The sequence below is a fragment of the Tiliqua scincoides genome, chromosome 6 (genome assembly GCF_035046505.1).
Source record: "Tiliqua scincoides isolate rTilSci1 chromosome 6, rTilSci1.hap2, whole genome shotgun sequence".
NCBI classification, from domain to species: domain Eukaryota; kingdom Metazoa; phylum Chordata; class Lepidosauria; order Squamata; family Scincidae; genus Tiliqua; species Tiliqua scincoides.
Window position 1 is genome coordinate 55,693,654 of NC_089826.1, and position 16,543 is coordinate 55,710,196.

The 16,543-nt window shown below is 41.2% G+C and overlaps 1 protein-coding gene and 1 pseudogene across 4 annotated transcripts in view; both read right to left on the reverse strand.

Annotated features, from left to right (window-relative positions):
- Nucleotides 1-241: 241 nt before the first annotated feature.
- The window catches only part of ASB5 (ankyrin repeat and SOCS box containing 5), a 31,131-nt gene continuing 14,829 nt past the window's right edge, over nt 242-16,543 (reverse strand). For 2 of the 4 annotated variants that reach the window (XM_066631653.1, XM_066631654.1), the window contains 6 exons: nt 7,803-7,882; nt 6,477-6,584; nt 5,255-5,405; nt 5,025-5,159; nt 4,250-4,441; nt 242-2,874 (listed from right to left, as the gene is read on the reverse strand). In XM_066631653.1, coding sequence (XP_066487750.1) covers nt 2,747-2,874; nt 4,250-4,441; nt 5,025-5,159; nt 5,255-5,405; nt 6,477-6,584; nt 7,803-7,882 — 794 coding nt within the window. In that variant the 3' untranslated portion in view covers nt 242-2,746. Of the gene's footprint in view, nt 2,875-4,249; nt 4,442-5,024; nt 5,160-5,254; nt 5,406-6,476; nt 6,585-7,802; nt 7,883-10,271; nt 10,376-15,506; nt 15,814-16,543 lie in introns of those variants that run through there. The other 2 variants (XM_066631655.1, XM_066631656.1) reach the window with 2 other exon arrangements.
- LOC136656671 (5S ribosomal RNA) lies at nt 8,781-8,904 on the reverse strand (annotated as a pseudogene).

The window sequence follows — 16,543 nt, forward strand, 5'->3', positions numbered from 1 at the left end:
CAGGTATCATGAACTGCAATCCTGGCCAGTGATTCTATTGTATGAAAAACTGCACAAAATGATTTCTGAACGCCAGCTAGTATGATGAAACTAGTGCTGGAGTGGACAAGCTTATACATTAAGTAGTCCGTGGTGGAGATGTGTTTGATTCCATACCACAAGCAGAAGACTGAAAAGAAAGGGAAATAATTCACAGTATCTTGCTCATGAAGTGCTTGAATAGGAAAGGCAGAAAGAAAAATGACACATTTATTTCTTTTATTGTCTTCAGATTTTAGATATGTATAGAATGCACTTAACAGCCTGCATTTCTACATATACACATTACTGACTTCTTGAACCAGAATATAACAAAACAAACAAAAATATATAAAGGAACAAAAGGGCTTAATCAGACATACAGGCTCTAAAGCTTTCAAAATACGAGCTCGTAAAAGCTTCCCTAAGTGGTATAGCACCACTCTGTGTAAGTGTCTGGATTAGACACAAAGCAGTCAGTTGTTAAAAAGGCTTGTGTCCATATAAAAAACTGTTGCTTTGGCTACTTCAGCTTCCTTCCTTCTTCACCTGCAGTCTCCTCTAATGAATGGGAAAGGGGAGCTGAGCGTGACAGAGCAATACCATTTAAAGGGACAAATGCCCCCACTAAGGGCTGAGACTTCTTGTCTGGAAGAAAAAAAGGGTCTGAGTCTTCACCTGGTGTGCTCATCTGAGGAATGAGAGTGAATGGGGAAAGAATTTGAAGCATTCCTAGGAAATTCTAATGTTTCCAGCAACAATAAATACTTCTTGCAAGTGGCAGGAAAATGCCATTCCAGTGAAACTGATTTACAGTTCAATACCAGGCATAGAATCATAGAATTGGAAGGGACCCACAAAGTCATCTAGTTCAACCCCCTGCCTATAGCAGGAAATCTTCCTAGAGCATCTCTAGCAGGTACCCTGTTGAGCTTGAAGATCCACTGCAAGGGAAAATCCACCACCTCCCTTAGCAGTCTATTTTTCCTGCCAAACTGCCCTTACTGTCAGGAATTTCTTCCTGATATCTGACCAGAATCTCTTGTCTAACACTTTGTACTTCTGAGCATTTCTACTCAGAAGATAGTCCCATTGTGTTCAATGGGGTTTACTCCCAGGAACGTATGTACAAGGATGCAGCCTCAGACTGCAATCTTATGTACATTAATTTAGAACGAAACTCATTGAACACAATGACCTTATGAGTTAATATGAATAGGATTGGTTTGGCAATTGCTAGATGAAAGACTCTGGAATCTCTACAACAAATTAGGCCTAGCCCAAATATGCAGTACATCCCTGGGAAATGATATTTGTCAGTCACATCTGTGAGAGTCAACTCACATGTGATTTGCAACCACACATTCATTCCAGTGCAGGGGTTTATCTGTGGAAAAAGCTACAGTAGTCCTTTCTCTGGTGCTGTCGAGCATCCTGCAGTTGTCTTCCTGTGTCTGCACATATCCCAGCAGCACTTGTCTGTTGAAAGGGTAGGAGTTTCCCTTCTGAGGCAATAAATTTACTGGTCCAATCTTCCTCAAGAGACAGACTAGAACAATGTTTTGCAACCGTCATCCCCAGATGTCCACCGAACAGAGGTACAGCTGGTGATGTTGTCATCGCCAATTATTTCCATGTTGGGAAGTCATATGTGACAGAACAAACACTGGAAAGAGGCTCAGGGCAGGCAGAGGGCTTTTTCAAGTGCACAAAACCACTGTTTGTCACAGTTCTGATGCTGGGTGGTGGGTGTCCGGGGGTGCTGTGTGTACCACCACACACAACCCTGCATACCACCAGTAGTATGTGTATCACAAGTTAGTAAATACTGGTCTAGGACATTATGGGCGCAATCCTAACTCACTTTCCAGCACTGTGCCAGTGGGGCATGTGTTGCATCCTGCAGTTGGAGGGCGGTCATGGAGGCCCCCTCAAGGTAAGGCAATGTTTGTTCTCTTATCTCAGAGTTGCATTGCCCTTATGTCAGTGCTGGAAAGTGGGTTAGGATTGTGGCCTATCTCACCTAACATCTAACATGTCAGAACTCACAGATATCAGACAACCACCTAAGTTTCTGACTATGCATTCAAAACCCATATAGAAGATTCCAAACTCATGGATTAAGAAGTGAAAAAAGAACTCATTGTGGGGGGGGGGGAAAGTCATGGATAAGGAAACACACGTGGGTTTTGAAAGCCTCACCTGCTTCCTATGAGGCGAGGTCAGTCTGGGAAGCCAGGGGGTGCTCCTCACCACAGGAAGCTTTTGCCTGACCTGCCTGCCTGGGATGAGGAGCTACCCACCTTCGGCTGACTGACCCACCTTCAGCTGACTGACCCCACCAGAGAAATGCTGATTTCCACATAGGTTTTTGCACATTTGATCTGGGCCTTAATTACAGCTGCCTATTCCCTACATAAGAATCAATCATCTGGGAAGGCCCTAAACATAGGTAAAATGTATTTCAGCAGTGGAGTGGTTAATCATGCTATGTTAAAGTACAGTTCCAGAACATGAATAAATTCTAACTTTATTATATGAGCACCTAGTCACTGGGTTATTTAAGGGATCCCCAAAATTGTTGTTAACAACTGTTGCATTTCAGTTGTCAGGAATTTATGTTAGTATATGAAAGTCAGTTTATGCCCTTCCTTCCCTATCCAAACAATTGTTCACGTAAAACATATAGTAACATTCTTGTTCAAATTTTTAAAGGTTAGTCACTACTTTATCTATACAATAAGAAGTCTTTCAATATGGTTGGCAACTGGAGTTGTGGAACAAGATGCAACCTGGCTCTTCCTATGTAATTTCGGATACGTAGTCGGCACAGTTGGCAAAGAGAATACGGAGTAGCTGCAAGTGGATAAAACATAAAATTGAGTGTTAATTATTCTCAAGGTTTCACAGTGTGTGCTTATGACACAATTATATATTTTTAAGATACTATTATTACTACAAATATTTATATGCTGGTATTCGAAAGAAGAATAAGTTTACAAAACAATAAATTAATAAAACATTCATAAAACAATGGTCCCCTGTCCCAAAAGGTCTCACAATCTATGGGCCCAATCCTATCCAACTCTCCAGCACTGATGCAGCTGTGCAAACAGGGCATGCACTGCACCCTACAGTGAGGTGGCAGCCAGGGAGGCCTCCTCAATGTTAGAGAATGTTTGTTCCCTTACCTGAGGGCTGCATTGCAGTTGCATCTGCACTGGAAAGTTGCATATGATGCCCTAAGGCTGCAGTCGTATGCACTTTCCTGGGAGTAAGCTCCATTGAACATAATGAGACTGACATCTGAGTAGACCAGCAACAGTCACTAGAAGAGACACTGTGCTGGGGTGAATAGGGATAGTTGCTCTCCCCCTACTAAATATAAGAGACCCACCACAAAAGGCACCTTTTTCCCCAGGTAGTATGGTATGTTAGTCTACCCAAATGGAAACTTTAAACTAATTCAAAGTAAAACAACACCAACCACTTCCCGCTATGTACCACAACTGCCATTCTCACACATTCATGTTAATGTGCCTTCCATTTTTACCAAGATGTATTTTTTTCACTTCCTAGTACAGGTTTCCATAACAGCTATTTCAATTTTAATTAACTAATTGTATGAAAGCTCTGCCTGTAAACATTCAGCAAGACTTCTTCAAATGCCTAAACTGTTACTCTTTTGGGTTTCCACTTTCTGTATGGTATGAGCACAAAATCTACTGTACTGAGAATGATTAAAGCTACAGGTTACATTTGTCAAAAATTACATTATTTAGTATGTTTCAGATGTACTCTATATTCTTTTAAATAGAAACAGAAAAAAAAATATTGTCCCATAGGTTCTGCCTCATATATAAATATACATAGTTCTGTTTTTATGGAGGATAAAGTTAGTGAAAATGTTCATATAACTTAGGAAAAGAAAACTTCATGGCTATAATTCATGTAAAAGATAATAATATAGAAAAACCTGTTTTCCAACAAACTTCACACTGGGAAAAGAGGCTGGGAGAATTCAAATCTAGGCAAAAGTTTTCCATAATCGAAGATGTTCCTTTTCCGTTTGTGAAAGTTGTTTTTAATGTGTCTTTGACTGGACTGGTTCTGCTATCATTGTTTCCACAACTTGTAAGTAGCTTCCTCTTTTAAAAATCTTAAACATGGAGAAACCCTTTTCTCAAGGCGTGGTTACTCTGATAAATATACATATATACTTCTGCTTTACCTTCATGTAGAAGCAATACTTTTTCCACCAAACTGTGTGGAGGAGCTACATCTACAGGTCGTTCAAACTCTGTATTTTTGGCATTTATGTCTGCCCCAAATTCAAGAAGCATGTTTATTATTTCTGCACTAGATTGCCTTGCAGCTCCATGTAGTGGAGTTTCCAAAAACTTTCCTTTTTGTACATTTGCACCTGTAGATTGTAACGGAAAAGGAGAATATAGGTTAATTAAAGTGACAGAGACAAATCCTAGTGCTTGACTCTAACTCTTAACTCTCAGACATTAGGTTCTTGATCTAATCTAGATATTGATTCTGCAGTAGAAGATATTTTCAGTAGTACAACAGCTGGGGTTGTCATAATTACTTATGTGGATAATGAATTATACTATTCTAGAGATGTACAAAATCCTTTAGAAATTATCTGAGACAAAGTTGGCACAAGGGCAGAGCTGATGTAAGGTGTATGTGAAAAAAAATAGCTGCTTGTTGTTTGAAACAGAAGGAGAGAGACAGAGATGGCTGAAGGCACAGTGGGGTACAGGTCCTCCTCTTTCGATGGATCTAATGAGAAACAGTAAACCTGCTGCCACTGCACATGCTGCTTCTTTTTACCTATGATCTAATTGTTGTTTTGCGAATATTACAGAAATGCCATAAGCCTCTAGTGCACTATCTCCTCCAGAAGAAGCCAAACGCAGAAATTTCTCCCTACTCAGAGAAGAAAAAAGAGCATAGCCATATATTGATCAAGCAGTTTTAAAATTAAAATGTACCTGAATGCAGAAGCGCATGTACACATTGTTTCTGCTGTGAAATGCAAGCTGCATATAAAGGTGTTCCCAGGTGAGGAATGTCTTGGTCAACATCTATGCCCCAAGAGATCAACAACTCCAGACAATTGCTGTGACCTGATCAAAATAAAATGTAAGTATCCCGACCAACAAGAAATTGTATTTATAATGAAAAATGCACTTCTTGATCTATTTCAGTTATAATTTCTCACCTCTGTTGGCTGCTTCATGAGTTGGAGAAGGAAGACATGTTTCCCACTGAGCTTTGGCACCATACTCCAACAGAAGTTCTACGCAGGATGCACTTCCTCTTGAACAGGCATTGAATAGCGGTGTCATTCCGTCAATTGTTGTAGCATTCACCTAAAATATTGGATAGGTCCATGATCAGGAATAAAATACTTGTTTGTATTTTTTTTTCTGGGGAATATTTGTATCTTTTGTCATTGTTGTGCTTCTTTATGTTTCAAGAAGATGCGGTTACAGCAAGAATACCCAATTCTCTGAACCGTCCACCATTTTGGCTTGCAGCAGAAAACAACAAGATCTGTCCAATGAAGGAACCCAAATACTTGTGATAAAGGTCACTGGAAGGCAATGGCAAAATATGAAGGATAAAAAAGTCCTTAACTGATGCAATATATACGATGACAAAAGAGGAAAAGAAGTAAGACAGTATGTTGTCAAGCTATTGAAGAAAGTTTTGATCTGAAATGTGTAGGAAATATGCATAGTAACATAGAGGCTTAGTGAACTTGGCAACCGCAGGCACACCTGCTTTGGCCAGAACACATTCTGAGCCACAACCTTGTTCACTGCTTTTTACCTAGTAAACAGGATGAGCTAGCATTAGAGATAAGGAGAAGTGCTCAGAGCTCAGGAATGTGTTACTATAGTATTGCTATCTCTGACCGACAGTAAACTCAGCTTGTTCTGTACTGCTTGAGAGTCAATAAAAAGCTTGGTGGAGGCTGGGCAAGGATCTATTCCAGCTTCTGGCTTCCCCCGTGCATCCACATTTGAAACCTTGCCTGCCGTCTCTTCTTTTCTGCCTCTCTGACTCCTTGCTGCTCCAGTTCCTTCCCTCAACCCTCAGAGTGCCTCTGCTCCTTGCACTCCATCAAGCAACAAGGCTTTAAGCCTTGTGTGCTTCCCAAAGCAAAGTAGTGTTGCTACAAAATGTACTAACTGCAAAATTATATGGTTAAATTTTTGAATCTTTGGATAAGCAAATTCTACATGTATCCAATGGATTGCCCAAATGCCTATTGCAAAATGTAATCTAATACAAAACATAGTGGCTTGCTGTCTAATAGGATGGCTTACTGGTTGAATATTGTGCCAGTACTCCAACATTTGTAAAGGCTCCTCAATGTCTTCTAGCTAATTCAAGCTGGTAGTAGTGCAGATATTATCAGAGAAAACAATACTTACGTTTGCTCCTGCTTCAAGAAGGATTCTAGCACATCCTACGTGATCCCCTAAGCATGCCTCATGCAGTGGAGTCACTTGATCAATTGTTAGAGCATTTACATTGTATCCCTAAAGAAAAGAAAAATATTAATAATTATAACCAAATCTGTTCACGAAATAATCCTATGCCTTTCTACTCAGAAGTCTCACTGAGCTCACTCAACAGAGCTGAGTTCAACAGAGCTCACTCCCAGAAAAGTGTGCATAGGATTGTCTCCAAGGAGCCCAACAGGCCTTATACCACTGAAAACAGTGTTCCAGTTGTATAAGGTCCTTCACAGTTGACACAAAGGAGTACATGCTGTATTGCAGAGCTGGGCTGCTTCCACAAGCTGCAAGCAGCTGCAGCTCTATACCAGCAAAGTCTCCACATCCTCCTTACAGGTATCAGTAAGTCAGTGCAGGGGATGGGAGGGGGGTGAGGAGAGGGTGGAATGCGGTCTGGAAGGTGGCAGGATCAGTGGAAACGGCACTACCTATTTCCTATCCCCCTTCCTGGGTCTACTCAAATTTGCACCAACAAAATCACTGGTGCATGTTTGAGCAGACCCTTTCCAGTGCCAGAGGATTACTCCTGGGTAAGGTAACAAATGTTCCATTACTCAAAGGAAACCTTTGGAACTGACCCCTCCCCACTGGATGCAGCATCAGCTCTAGTGGCACAATTGCATTGGAGGGGGAGGGAGATGATGGGATTGGGGCCTCAATCTCCTAGTAAAAGATATACTTCTGCCTTCCTACAATCAAAATTTCACAATACAGGTATCCCTCTCTATCCACAGATCTGGTTATCCATGGTTCTCTGCCCCCCCTCCCCACACCCATAACCTTTATTTATCTTATTTTCATCTGAGCATCAGATTAGATCCATTAGGCTCTGGGGAAGACCCCTATCTAATCCTGAAACTGTAGATAATAAAGATAAACAGAGATCCAGTTTACATCCATCTCTAGCATTATACTTTTTCCATCAACAGAGGGAGACACCTTGCAGGAAACTTAAATGCTACACAGGAAAATGACATGGTGACCTCCTCGTATTTCGTAGTTCTTATTGCACTTGCAGGTGAATTGTGGTCATATTTGATAGTAATAAGTGCAATTATCAAAGGCAGGAAGGGAGGTTTATGACAGAGTGGTTTGAAAGCCCAGGATGGAAATGCATGGAAAAAGCCAAGAAATGGACATGAGAAAGAAACAGAAAAGGCTTCCTTATGTTGGACTTCTTAAGACTAATGTTCTAATGAGGATTCAACCCACTGTCTTTAAAAAAAAAAGCACTTTTACCTGTGTAATTAAAGTTTTTAGAGAAAGGAGACGCCCCTGACTCGCTGCTTCATGCAATGGTGAGCGATCTGCCCAGGAACCTATGGAATATCATCAATATAGTTTAGATTACAAAAATATATGTTTTCATTGATGAGTATCATAGCTGACAAATAGTAAATCCGAAAATCCCAAATTCTACATCAACCTTATGCCACAAAGATCTCATCCCTCAGTGTATGCACATTAATTTAATTCAATTGCAAACACAGAGACAGAAAGATAGCAGGAGGTTTCCGCATTCAAAAAGGATGATATTGCAAACCATGTTTTTGATGACTGAAATCCTATGCACAATTAATTGGGAGCAAATCCCAGTGGACTAAGTGGAACTTATTCAGGGCTGGCCCATTCATGAGGCTAACTGAAGCAGTTGCCTCAAGCAGCAGATTGGAGGGGGCTCCCACCTCTGTCCACCTGCTTGCCTCCCCTGATCCTCTTCTGATTGTTCCCACTTCCTGAACTGGAAAAGGAAGAGGGGAACAGAACAGAAGTGTGGAGGAGAGGAGAGCAGTGGGCTAGTGTGAGAGGAGCAGAAGCTGGCACCTCACCAAGTAAGGGGGAGGCATTTGGCATGTTGTCTCAGGCAGCAAGAGGTCTTGGGTTGGTCCTTGACTTATTTATAAATACATGTACCTTTATTTATGCCAAGGCTTAGAACTTCTCATTCTGATGCTGTGGCCAGAGGGAGATCACAGCAGCTTCCTGTGCCTTGAAAAACACTGGATTACTTTCCAGTTTTTAGCATGTTACAGAAATTGAATATTTTCAATACCATATTCAAAACACAGGATCAGCTTCCACACGGAGTACTGCTATGATGCACAGAGAAAGGTCACAAATCTGGACATAAGGCAGCTCAAGATCACCCAGTCACCAGGGTGAACAGGACTGTTCCAAAATGGTTGGCAACCTTCAGTCTCGAAAGACTATGGTATAAGCCTACAGCACCCAGTATTCCCAGGCGGTCTCCCATCCAAGTACTAACCAGGCCTGACCCTGCTTAGCTTCCAAGATCAGACGAGATCGGGCATGTGCAGGATAGGTTGTTTAAGTTATAAGCTGAAATTAATGGCATTTTTATTAAAGTTTCCTAAATATCTGTCATTATGCTAGAGATGTATTTTAAAAATCTTAGGCAGTATTTGAGCCAGAAAATAGTAAGACAGGAAGAAAATGTTCTTTTTGCAATATTATCATGGAAGACACAAATCCCAGGTTTACTGGTTGTTGTTTACAACCAGCCTTATGCATTGCCACTGCAGAGAATTCAACACCCCTCGTGCCAACTTGTTTTGCTGCCAAAGTGAGCCCTAAGCTGCTGCATTGAGAAACTGTACTGCGCATATAAAGTACCTTATTAACACCTCTGTGGCATTTTGATCTGCTGCAGACACCACAGATTTTGCTGAAAGGAAAATAAAGCAGTGCAGCCGAGTTGTTGTTTTTCTTTCCTACAAATCATTTTCATCCTTAACTGTGAAATCTTGCTACTTAATGCTGTTTATGCAAACAAAGTTTACATATTCTCACACAATACCAAGGCAGAATCCAAACTCTGTTTTGTATCAAGTCTGCAAGGTGTCCCTGCCCACAGTCGATATCAACAGCATATGCCCTCCAACATTTTATAGATTAAAAAAAGGGACAACACATTTGAACACTTTCAGCATCCATCCTGTTACACCAGAGATCACTTCCTCCCTCAGTGCCCCTCATTACATATTGCTGGAAGCTCTTCTCCACCCTCAGTATGATGTATTATTCCGCAATAGCTTGGGACATCTGAAGCAGAGAGTGCTTTGAAACTGACAACAGTTTCATTTTTAAAAAGTAGGCTATCCAGGCTTTAATCCTATACATACTTTCCTGGAAGAAAGCTCCAGTGAACACATTATAAGAATCATCATCATCATAGTGAAACTCAGCAAGTTGTCTTTTCTGGTACTTGGCTATGTGACTGTCTCTATTGTGGACACAGTTTTGCAGATAATGATATTACTTCTGATGTACATGAATGTACATATTACTTCTGATGTACATGAATTTTAGCAAGTTCTTGTCCTTTTTCAAAGGCTACCCTCCTACTCTCACACAGGAGCTTTTCCATGTATTGTAAAGGAGATTAAGCCATCCTTGAAGCATACTGGCTCAAAATGTCATTTTATAACAAGTATACAGCATTTGAAAAAGGCAATTTGGCAACATTTCCCCTGCACAAAAATCATTCATCATCTGTATGAATCTTTTCCCTCTGACTGAAATGCAAAGTGCCTCTGTCTATATTTAGACTCTGTTCCAAGCCAGCTGGTATCTGATTTACTGGAAATAGCAGCCTACAGTTCTGAAACTACTGCAGAGATCAGATTTTTAAAGTGACTAGAAACAGGCATGAACAAGGAATCGTTTTTTAAAAAACACATACAATACCTAAATCTCCATCTCCCCATGGCACTTCCAGCCAATCAAAATTATAAAACCTGCTCATCGTTAATAAGATGGGTCCCCTTTAGTTGGGTTCAGCTCCCAATGCACTTCAGCCATTTTTAGAATGAGCTCTGCACTCATTATAATATGAACTTTCACCTGGAAAACTTCTGCAGTAAACAAAGCTGCGAAGCCTCGAGGTTAGGAGCAAGCCAGCTTGTACTACTTTGTACAAATCACGCATACAAATAATGCATGGCTTAAAATATCACTATCATAACAAAGAAACAATGTGATCCAGTGACTAGAGGGCTGGATTTCGAACTGCATGACTTTCATATCAAATGCCTATCATAGTCTTGTTCAAGGATCTGGTGACAACCTTTCAAACTATCAAAGGTAGATCAAAGGATCTCTTTCAACCTACCTCTGTTAACTGGGCAAAGAGCTCACCTTTGAGTAATGATTCTCTTTAGCAGTTTCCCATCTATAGAATGGGAAGAATAAGAGGATCACACAGGATTATTGTGAGAGCAAATACAGTAGAACCTCTTTAAGTTGACCACCCAAGGGACTGGAGGAAATTGGTCAACATAGGAAGGTGGTCAACATATAGGGGAAAAGGCCTTTATTTATTATCCTGTTTAGCTCCCAGGACAACAAATGCAAGGCCAAGTTATTATTTAGATTGGATTTTTTAAAAGTTTTATTGCAGATATCAATGAGAATTGATCCTCTTGTGATGCTTACTATTTATATCATCTATATCTATATCAAGAGACAGAGAATAAACAGCCCACAATCAGTGTTTAAAAAAAACCCTGAAAATTCATAAGCTTAAAAAAACTTGTAAGCAAAAAAAAAAAAAATACTTGGTTTCATAGTAGACAGGCAGACCAGTGCTATCCCTTGCCAGCCCACAGAATGTAGCATGTTACATAGCCCCAACAGCTAAAAAAACACACTTTTTTACTTAGGCTGCCTGGCCTCCACTAGGTCTTCTCAGATTCACTAAATGCCAGAAGGTGTTTGATATGGTCCCTCACTAAAAGCTGTTGAGAAAATCTCACAGTCAGGGAATAAGAGGACAGGTCCTCTCATGGATTGGGAACTGGTTGAGGATCAGGAAACAGAGAGTGAGTGTCAAAGGACAATTGACAAAAAAAGTGGAGAGAGGTGGAAAGTGGAGTGCCTCAAAGATCTGTCCTGGGACTGGTGCTTTTCAACATCTGCATAAATGACCTGGAAACAGGGATAAGCAGGGAGGTGGACAAGTTTGTGGATGACACTAAACTTTTCTGAGTGGTGAAGACCAGAAGGGATTGTGAAGTGCTCCAGAAGGATCTAAGCACAAGCAACCTCATGTCCCTCACAACTTGGTACGTGTCCAGGTACAATCGGCAGCCAGCACAGGGCTGTTAGCTATTTATTTATTAGATTTGTATTCCGCCTTTCTCCCCGAAGGGCACCAAGGCTATTAGCAGTGCGCCCACCTATAAAAACCCTTTCACACACACGCTAGCAGGCATAGGGGAGGGATTGTCATGTAGCTTCTTGCTTTTCCAAGATGGGACAAACCAGACAAAACACAGGCCCACAGTTTCGCGTTCAGTGGGCAACTTACGGAGGGTAAATTAATACTCTGTGCAATGGTCGAAGTGGTCAAGATACAACTTACGGGGTGGTCAATATAGAAAGGTTGGTCTCCCATAGTGTATATGCAGTGTCTGTCCATACTGTGAAAATTAGGTCAACTTAAGGAGGTGGTCATTATAGAGAGGTGGTCAACTTTGGAGGTTCTACTGTATTGCATCATATCCACCCCCTTTTCACTTTTCCTAGCTCAGTGGGCTGGGGGTTGAACCTTCACAGAAAGGTTAAGTAAAGGCAATATTTCAATATGCTACTGGGATAGTTTCCTGGGTGTTCTTCTTGTTAAGTTATGGAAGTGCTCCCACACATCACCCTTATGTTTTAAAGTAATAATACGCAAGTTTATACATACATATGCTTGAGCAAAAGATAAGTGTTTATGGAAGGGAATATTACATTTGTAGGATGCTCTCTAGTCAGCCACAGTAGAAGGTAAGTTCAACTAGTATGTTAAATGCTTCAGAGGGGAATGGTAATTTAACTTTTTAACATCTCTTTAAAAATATTCTCTTGACGTCCCTTTCCTACTCAAACTGGGTAATAAATTATGTCCCTTTAATCTATTGTGAATTATTCGATTGGCTGTCACTGTGTATTTTGCTTCCTGTTAGCTCATCCATGCTTTGATCTTCAAAACCCCCTAATGATTACACCTAATTAACTTTGATTAATACTGGCTGGAAAGGAACTGGCGATGTTAGCTACATGCAAATATAAATATTATTGCATCTTTTTACCATCATTCCTCCAACAAGCTCAGAGTAGTGTACATGGGATTATAAATTCCATTTTTATCCTTGCACACCCTATGAGAAAGGATCACCTGTGGCCTGGGCCATCAAGCAGCTTTCTAGGCTGAGCAGTGATTTGAATCTAGGTCTTACTCTATCTTGTTTTATTAGACCATGGAAACAATAACATCAACTTGCTAAGATTTCTAGGTAAAATGGACAGAACCCAGAAAAAGATGTCTGCATGGTGATAGGAAACTCCATCAGCATTTATGCCTTGGAGGGGGTGGGGGAGTGGCTAGGGTTGCCAATTCTAACTAAAGCTATTCCAGGAGATTCCCCCCCCCCCCATCATAGTGTCATTAAATCAGGTAGGCCATTTCTAGAATTACTTCAGTAGACATCTGGAAATGAAGACTGATTCTGGGAGTCTCCAGGTCAACCCCTGGCTGGTTAGCAGCCCTAGGAATTGCTTGTTAAGTAGTCCTTGTGGCAAGGTGAGTGCTCAGGTCAGAGGACAGGTCAGAGTAAAAAGATGGACACCTGAAGGTTCCTGGCATGGCAAACAATGTGGGGCTCTGCCTGGCCTTCTGTGCCTGAAATGGAAGCAATGACATGTCATGCCCAAGAGTTGGTGAGTTCTCACCTGCAGTTTCTTTAACGAGTGCAGTAAGGAGGAAAACAGAATGCAGCCTGGGTTGAGGTTTATTAATGTTTCAGCCCAGTAAAGGGGAGTCTGAAGTTCCATGACTCCTGCTTAGCTTATCAGCTTATTTATAAGAAATATTAACTTACATTAGCTTACAGTCCAACCCTATTGATAGGAAAGATGTTCCACCAGTGTTGGCTGCCACAAAAGTGCCATAAAGCAAGAGCCTTCCCATGTGCACAAGCGGAATGATGGAGGTCCCTGACCAGGTAAGCCTGGTGTGGGGGGTGGCAGAACAGGGTGGGGGGAAGTCAGGGAGAGGGTTGAATGGGGTGGAGGAGGGTGGAACAGGATGTGGATGGGGTGGGCAGATTGGACCTGAAGGGGGCTGGATTATGGGGCTGATATGTGCTGAATCTTGAGGCCCTTCCTGGGCCTGACCCACCTGCAAGGATCAACATGGACTTGCACCAGTGATATTGCTGGCGCAGGTCCAAGTTGACCCACTGCAGCTGCTTTTGCCTTGCTTAATTGTTCCCCTATTTCAGCAGCCAAAAATTCCCTGCAAGGTGCAGTGTAGTCCGCAATGGCACAGCAGTGTGGGAACGGATGTTTGATTTGGCTGCCTGTCTGCCCAGTGAAGTTTGCAAAAATTTGAGTTAAAAAGTTTTGAGTATGGATCAAATTAAGAAAAAGTTAAGTAGTCCTGAGTCCTATTAATTTAAATTAGAGGAAATAAAACATGTGCTTAATTTCCCACTGAAATCAATTGTACTTCGCTTTACTTTGACTTGATCACATCCTGACTATGCAAGTACTACGTATATGTTAGGAAGCATATCTCTGAACAATAAACAAAGGCAAGTTATCTATAAGACTAACACCACATCTCTCTCCCTTGCTATTTTGTCTCCATTGTGCCAAACAGTAGACTCCCTCCCGCCTCCTCCACACACACCCAAGCCTACCTTCGCCACTTGTGTCAGCGTGGGTGCGCTGGCACAAGCGGCGGCAAGGAAGCCGCCGTGGAGGCTTCTGCTGGCCTCCGTGCATCGGCGCATCTAGATGCGCTGATGCAGCTTCCTCCCACGGAGGCGCAAATGTGCTTTATGGCACGTTTGTGACCTTCCCGGGGCTCCTATGCCAGCATAAGGATTGCGCCCTAACTCAATTAGCTAGGCAGGAGACACTGTTCATAGCTATGCTCTTCACTTGACATAAAAACAGTATCTTAATCAAAAATAATTCTTCTTTAGAATAATGCTGGCTAGATATAAAAAACACTAGCGAATCCTGAAACAAGGATCTAAAGCATTCTCAAGTAAAACTCTGGCTTCTGAAAGAATATAGGGAGACATCAAGGGTAACCATAGTAATGTTGTCTACAAATAGTTGCCTTTTCACTTTAATGGTAATATCTGTAGGCTGCCATCCTATACACACTTACCTGGAAGTAGGTACCATAGAACTAAGTGGAGCTTACTTCTGAGTAGACATGCATAGGCCTGTACTATTAATGTTTCAAATATATAACAAATAATAGATCTACATGTTTTGGTCATGGTTTCAGGACAGAATCTGAAACCATGATAAAATGGTGTCAGTAGAACTGGATGGCCAGGAAGAAGAAACCAAGGTTTATCGAGTTTTGGTAAGCTACCAATGGCAGGAACCCTGGGGTATTCATTGAACAGAAATTTAATAATGCCTTCATTTATATAAACCAACATATTTTGTGTGCATTAAAATGCTTTAGAGGCACACATATAGGTGCAAATCACTATATCGACCAGTTTCTACAGTGTTTTATCACCTGTAGTTCTTTTGAGGTCTCCTGCCTTGCTATCTCAACAAGACTAGGAACATATATGATTCCCCCAACCCCACCCCTTCTATGCTGTAAACAGAACTCAGTACTTAGCAATGCTGGCCTTTGCTTCACTTTCTATCTAAGGAGGCTTCAACATTTGCATAGGCAGAAGTCAAACAAAACGTATTACCGCTAGTTGAACAGCAATACACATGACAGGAAAAATACATTATTTCATATGGAACTGTAATGCAAAACACACAATGCCACAAATGAAGATTTACACTGACGTTTTGAATTGAGAAACACAGTTAACATTAGTCTGTTGCAAAAAATGAGTCACATTAGCATTTTCCAGGGCCCCTTCGGCCAGTTGAAATGATTGCGTTACTAACCTTGGCTGGTGAGAATACCCCAGCTAGCTTTTCGTTTCGGAGGACACTCCCCCATGCATTCTAGGCTCCTCTTTGAGAGATTCTGTTTACTGCAGCTCCTCTCAACAGCAGTATTGGCAGACATAATTTTAGTATTTTTTTTTCTCCTACCAAACCCTGCATGTCACTAATGCAGATGTTCTTCCCTGCAGAACATCCACAAACTGAACTACTTTCTTCCCTCCCTTCACATTTTGTCACAAAGGGTCTGGCTACGATAGCTTGCAGTGGAATAGCTACTACAGTGAAACCCATTCAGCAACGTTTACAAGCAGTACAGCTAGCTAGAGTGAGGGAAGGAAAGGATTGCATTGGCATTTTCTATTTATAAAACCAGAAAGAATCAGCTTAGCTACAGCCTGGGTCTTGTTTACGTGATTGAAAAAGGACGAGGCTGCTTGATTTTTGGTTTCCAGTTAAAAGAAATCATGGTCCTCTCAGGTTAGCCCCCCATCTGTAAAGAGTATGATTTATCTTTCACATGATAGTTATGAAGGCAAGCATAATAAATTTTGTAGCACTTTACAAATTAAAACTGCCATGTCAATGCTTCACCATTTGACTGAAATAGCTAACTTTTGCAGTGGTTAAAGCATTTTGAGATGCTGCAAAACTACAATATGGAGAAATGTAAATGAGGAAATAATAATTAAAATGTACTAAAACATAGCAGCAAGGATCATGCATATGTAACTGTTGTTATTTTTCGGAACACCCGGTAAACTAGAGCAAATATCCTTTGGACATGACGCTAAACAACCTATTTGTAATGCTGGAAAGAAATCTGCATAAACAAGCAAACAGAAGAGGCTCATCTAGGATGAAGTTACAGCAGAGATTAACTAGGGTAATGATCTTATTACAGCAGTGATTTGCCTAGTAAAAGCAACTACTTATCTTCTGGTCCTGTTTAACTAACTTAGCGCCCAATCCTATCCTCCCCCCCATGCAGCCGTGCAAAAAAAGGCTTGTGCCCCCTTGCATTATGCAAGGGGCAG